Source organism: Lolium perenne, chromosome 5 (assembly GCF_019359855.2).
Source record: "Lolium perenne isolate Kyuss_39 chromosome 5, Kyuss_2.0, whole genome shotgun sequence".
Taxonomy (NCBI): Eukaryota; Viridiplantae; Streptophyta; class Magnoliopsida; order Poales; family Poaceae; genus Lolium; species Lolium perenne.
The window spans coordinates 43,294,076-43,300,040 of record NC_067248.2 but is presented as its reverse complement, the minus strand read 5'-3'; the positions used below and the strand labels follow the sequence as shown (position 1 = coordinate 43,300,040).

At 44.5% G+C, this 5,965-nt stretch overlaps 1 protein-coding gene across 1 annotated transcript; it reads left to right on the top strand.

Moving 5' to 3' along the window:
- The first annotated feature begins 980 nt into the window (after positions 1-980).
- Positions 981-2,898, top strand: LOC139831472 (uncharacterized). The gene is made up of 3 exons (XM_071820752.1): positions 981-1,133; positions 2,418-2,545; positions 2,703-2,898. The coding sequence occupies exons 1-3, from the start codon at positions 981-983 to the stop codon at positions 2,896-2,898; spliced, it is 477 nt and encodes a 158-aa protein (XP_071676853.1).
- Positions 2,899-5,965: the final 3,067 nt, after the last annotated feature.

The following is a 5,965-nucleotide window of genomic DNA, read 5'->3' as shown; positions in this document are numbered from 1 at the left end:
CCCATGCTCTTCACCAGCTCGATACCTCGGAGTGCAGCCTTGGCTTCGGCGTCAATCGCGTCAGCGCACCTTGGGATCGGGGAGCAAGCCGCAAACAAGATATTGCCATGGTGATCTCTCGCCACGGCTCCAGCACCCCCCGCTTTGTCCTTGCTTGTGAACGAAGCATCGGTATTCAGCTTGATCCAACCCAAAGGTGGAGCCTCCCAGGCCGTGCTAGTGCCAACAGGAACCTTTCGAATGCTATGCGTCGAGCAAGGAAGCAGAGTTTTACCTTTGATGTCAACAGGCACCTCCAGGTTTTCATGGGCAGTAGCGTAGGAGAGGAGGAATTTGACCGATCTTGAGATGGGTTCCTTCCCGTTTTCATGTATCACATTATTCCTGAGATGCCACGCCCTCCAAAACAATAAGAGGACTCTCGATCTTGAGCTGTCATCCAACTGGTTCAGAAGAATCAAAAGCCAATCATTTCCAGTGTATCTGAAGGTATGTTCCGGGGGAAGCTTCCAATGGTCATTTTCTTTCTTACTGTTAGAAGTATTCAATCCCAATTTGTGTGCATTATGAGTTATGTTAGTGTATACCATGCATGGATTTGAATTTGATAGGTATAGAAATAGAAGGTACCAGAAATTGCCGATGAACAACCAGAGTTGTTGCCTCTACTTGGTATTCCTCACTTGCCTCGTGTTCTTTCTTCGAAATGGTGAACAGAGCCCCGGCCTACATTAGCCTTGTCTATTTTCCTCCTACTCTAATGCCTCGACTATTCTCCGTCAGCCACATCCCTCTACCAATCATCAATCAGTTCTTATCCGGCTATACTATACGCCACATGCTCTTGCATGGTTTGGTGTAACCAATCTAGTAATCCTTTCTTGCTTGGCTAATGGAGAGAGAAAGAAGGCAGCACTCATATGGCTCCGTAGAAAAATTTCTTGCTTGGCACATGGCGGGTGAAAGCAGACGTCGCTCAGATGGCTCAGGGAAATGTCTTCTTTGGCTGGGATAAGGGCAAGAAGTGGCCACTCAACTGGAGCACTCAGGCTGGTTTCGAGAGGTACACGTACCGGGCTGTTGGCTCAACAATAGACCTGGTTGCTTGGAGTCACCAGCTTTCTCGGCTCATGGTGTGCAAAACGATAGCCTGTGTATTTGCTTGCTTTTAGCTCAGAATGCAAAAGTGGTGATAAATATGTTACTGTTCATGCACGTTTTAGAATTTTTTTAAAAAACTAGGCAAACGACTTGCCATTTTCATTGATACAGAAGGGCTTGTTTGGTAACCTCGGGACCCGTAGGCTCGCATTGGGGGCACAAATTTTGGGCCGTTTGGATGCTCGCTCATCTCCACGTTCTTGCACAGCACGGATCTTAAAGCACCTTCGGGACATGCTTGGACGCGACGAAAATCGACAACATCGTTCGCGCGGGCGCTCAGCCGCGGTATGGTGGGAGAAGGCGAATCTAAGCAGCGTTGCGTGACAAAAGTAGGGGTAACCTCCCTCTTCGGCTACCCTCTCCCAAAATTTTCCTTTCCCCAATTTTGGCACGGGCGCTAGCTGTGGCGACCCGCATCTGCACTCGCGCATCTCACCCTGGTCGTGCTCTGGACGAGGATCTCCTCCCTTCGGTCTCCGGCGCCGTACCAGGGTCATCGTGTCTACCCGTGGCGGAGCCTCTGCACATCTTCTCCGACTTCCGGCCGTCTCCATTGTCTGCCATGGCAGAGGTAATGGGAAACTCCTCTTCTCTACTGTAGTGTTAGATTCATGTAGGTAAAAGTAGTTGGGTTTGATAAGACCGTTCGTAATGCTTAGATCTTGTTTGAGTAGAGCGACTAGCTACAACTTGTGCATCACGTCGCAGCACTCATCATTGCCATTCAAGCCTGGATCCTGATGGTGCACAAGAGAGGCGTGATGATTTTCCTCATGTCATATATGGTCCTATGCTACAACGAAATCAGTAGAGGATGGTCAAGCTAAACTACATCTACAACTGCAACGATGTAGATGCTAGCCAAATGCTTCGGGTGAGAAGAGTCCCTTTCTATGCACTTGTGAAAACGTTCAGGGAGAGAGGACTGCTAATTGATAGCACACACACACCTCTGTGGAATAACAAGTCGCAATTTTTCTTCATGTCGTGGGTCATAACCAAAGGTTCAGAGTGATCCATAACACATTTAGGTAATCCACTTAGACTATATATTGGTACTTCCAGCAGGTGTTGTATGCAGTTGGGGAGCTCAGAGGTGAAATGATCAAGCTAGCATCAAATAAAACACCACCCAAGATCAACAACAACTACATGTGGTTCCGTACTTCAGGGTGAGTACAAAATCAAGTTTGTTCTACTTATCAGATGTGTGGTATTGTCAGAAACATGAATGTGTGCTCATTGTTTGACAGGTTTGCATTGGGGCTATTGATGATACTCATGTGACTGCAAAGGTACCCGCAACAATGTCTGCAGCATTTTGTGGGAGGAAGCACTACACCTGCCAGAACGTGCTAGCAGTTGTGAATTTTGATCTGAGGTTCACATCGTGCTTGCTGGATGGGAGGGTTCAGCTCATGATGCAAGCATCATGTCCGACAGCTTTTCAAGGCCCGATGGTTGCAAATCCCTAATGGTAAGTTCTATCTTAGAGATGCTGGATATGCATGCTGACCTGGTATTCTACCTCCCTTCAGAAAAATAAGGTACCACCTCAACGAGTTTAGTGCAAGGAACCAACCTCAGAATGCGAAAGAGTTGTTCATTCTGAGACACTCAAGCCTTAGAGTCACCATCGAGAGGGTTTTTGCTGCATTGAAGAACAGGTTCAAGGTCCACACTTTTGAGACTCAAGTGAAGCTTGTCCTTTCTTGTTGCATTCTTCACAACTAGATCTTAGGTCGGGGCAAGGATGACTAATGGCATGTGCTTGATGGAAGCGGTTGGGAAACCCCAACAGTTCAACAACGGGGATCAGAGGGTAGTTCAACATACGGGGAGCAAAAAGTGGTTCAAGAAAGTAGGTATCAAAGGGTGCTCTTCACTTCTTCTTCACTTCACTTCTTCACTTGTTCTTCTCCTTCTCACATGGTGGTGTGGCCTCTGTCTTCCCACACTACGTCTGACCACTGATGGAGTGTGCTTGATGGACGCGGTTGGGAAACCCCAAGAGGAAGGTGTGATGAGTGATACGTCTCCAACGTATTGATAATTTCTTATGTTCCATGCTTGTTTTATGACAATACCTACATGTTTTATACATACTTTATGTCATATTTATGCATTTTCTGGCACTAACCTATTAACAAGATGCCGAAGAGCCAGTTGTTGTTTTCTGCTGTTTTTGGTTTCAGAAATCCTAGTAAGGAAATATTCTCGAAATTGGACGAAATCAACGCCCAGGATCTTATTTTTCCACGAAGCTTCCAGAACACCGAAAGGGAAACGAAGTGGGGCGACGAGGCGCCCACACAACAGGGCGGCGCGGCCAAGGCTTGTGCCGCGCGGCCCTAGCGTGTGGGGCCCTCGTGGCGTCCCCTGACCTACCCTTCCGCCTACTTAAGCCTTCATCGATAATAACTCCAGTACCGAGAGCCACGATACGGAAAACCTTCCAGAGACGTCGCCGCCGCCAATCCCATCTCGGGGGATTCAGGAGATCGCCTCCGGCACCCTGCCGGAGAGGGGAATCATCTCCCGGAGGACTCTTCACCGCCATGGTCGCCTCCGGAGTGATGTGTGAGTAGTTCACCCCTGAACTATGGGTCCATAGCAGTAGCTAGATGGTCGTCTTCTCCTCATTGTGCTATCATTGTTGGATCTTGTGAGCTGCCTAACATGATCAAGATCATCTATTTGTAATGCTACATGTTGCGTTTGTTGGGATCCGATGAATATTGAAAGCTATGTTATGTTGATTATCAATCTATCATCTATGTGTTGTTTATGATCTTGCATGCTCTCCGTTATTAGTAGAGGCTCTGGCCAAGTCGTTACTTGTAACTCCAAGAGGGAGTATTTATGCTCGATAGTGGGTTCATGCCTCCATTAAATGCAGGACGGTGACGAGAAAGTTCTAAGGTTGTGGATGTGCTGTTGCCACTAGGGATAAAACATCAATGCTATGTCTAAGGATGTATTTGTTGATTACATTACGCACCATACTTAATGCAATTGTCTGTTGTTTGCAACTTAATACTGGAAGGGGTTCGGATGATAACCTGAAGGTGGACTTTTTAGGCATAGATGCATGCTGGATAGCGGTCTATGTACTTTGTCGTAATGCCCAATTAAATCTCACACTACTCATCATAACATGTATGTGCATTGGCATGCCATCTTTATTTGTCAATTGCCCAACTGTAATTTGTTCACCCAACATGCTATTTCTTATGGGAGAGACACCACTAGTGAACTGTGGACCCCGGTCCATTCTTTTACATCGAATACAATCTACTGCAATACTCGTTCTACTGTTCTCTGCAAACATCATCATCCACACTATACATCTAATCCTTTGTTACAGCAAGCCGGTGAGATTGACAACCTCACTGTTAAGTTGGGGCAAAGTACTTTGGTTGTGTTGTGAAGGTTCCACGTTGGCGCCGGAATCCCTGGTGTTGCGCCGTACTACACTCCGCCGCCATCAACCTTCAACGTGCTTCTTGACTCCTACTGGTTCGATAACCTTGGTTTCTTACTGAGGGAAAAACTTGCCGCTGTACGCATCATACCTTCCTCTTCGGGTTCCCAACGGACGTGTGCTTTACCATCACAAGCAGCAAAGCTTTTTCTGGCGCCGTTGCCGGGGAGATCAAGACACGCTGCAAGGGGAGTCTTCCACTTCCAATCTCTTTACTTTGTTTTTGTCTTGCTTTATTTTATTTACTTTTTTGTTTGCTGCATTATATCAAAATACAAGAAAATTAGTTACTTGCATTACTTTATTTACTATCTTGTTTGCGTTCTCCATATTAAAAATACAAAAAAAAAATAGTTACTTGCATTTATTTTATCTAGTTTGCTTTATTTACTATTGCTAAAATGGGTACTCCTGAAAATACTAAGTTGTGTGACTTCACAAACACAAATAATAATGATTTCTTATGCACACCTATTGCTCCACCTGCTACTACAGCAGAATTCTTTGAAATTAAACCTGCTTTACAGAATCTTGTTATGAGAGAGCAATTTTCTGGTGTTAGTTCTGATGATGCTGCTGCCCATCTTAATAATTTTGTTGAACTATGTGAAATGCAAAAGTATAAGGATGTAGATGGTGGCATTATAAAATTAAAAAATTTTCCTTTCTCATTAAGAGGAAGAGCTAAAGATTGGTTGCTATCTCTGCCTAAGAATAGTATTGATTCATGGACTAAATGTAAGGATGCTTTCATTGGTAGATATTATCCTCCTGCTAAAATTATATCTTTGAGAAGTAACATAATGAATTTTAAACAATTGGATAATGAGCATGTTGCCCAAGCATGGGAAAGAATGAAATCTTTGGTTAAAAATTGCCCTACCCATGGACTGACTACTTGGATGATCATCCAAACCTTTTATGCAGGACTGAATTTTTCTTCACGGAACCTATCGGATTCAGCTGCTGGAGGTACTTTTATGTCCATCACTCTAGGCGCCGCAACAAAGCTTCTTGATAATATGATGATTAATTACTCTGAATGGCACACGGAAAGAGTTCCACAAGGTAAGAAGGTAAATTCTGTTGAAGAAACCTCCTCCTTGAGTGATAAAATTGATGCTATTATGTCTATGCTTGTGAATGGTAGGACAAATGTTGATCCTAATAATGTTCCATTAACTTCATTGGTTGCCCAATAAGAACATGTTGATGTGAACTACATTAAAAATAATAATTTCAACAACAATGCTTATCGGAACAATGCTTATGGGATAAAATGACTTAATATCGGAACAATGACTTAATTTCAACAAC

Excerpts from the sequence above, each read along its gene's own strand:
- LOC139831472 (XM_071820752.1), top strand. The coding sequence starts at position 981 with ATGGCTCAGGGAAATGTCTTCTTTGGCTGGGATAAGGGCAAGAAGTGG. Across the intron at positions 1,134-2,417 it reads ACCAGCTTTCTCGGCTCATG|GTTTGCATTGGGGCTATTGA; the intron begins GTGTGCAAAACG and ends ATTGTTTGACAG. Across the intron at positions 2,546-2,702 it reads GTTGTGAATTTTGATCTGAG|AAAAATAAGGTACCACCTCA; the intron begins GTTCACATCGTG and ends ACCTCCCTTCAG.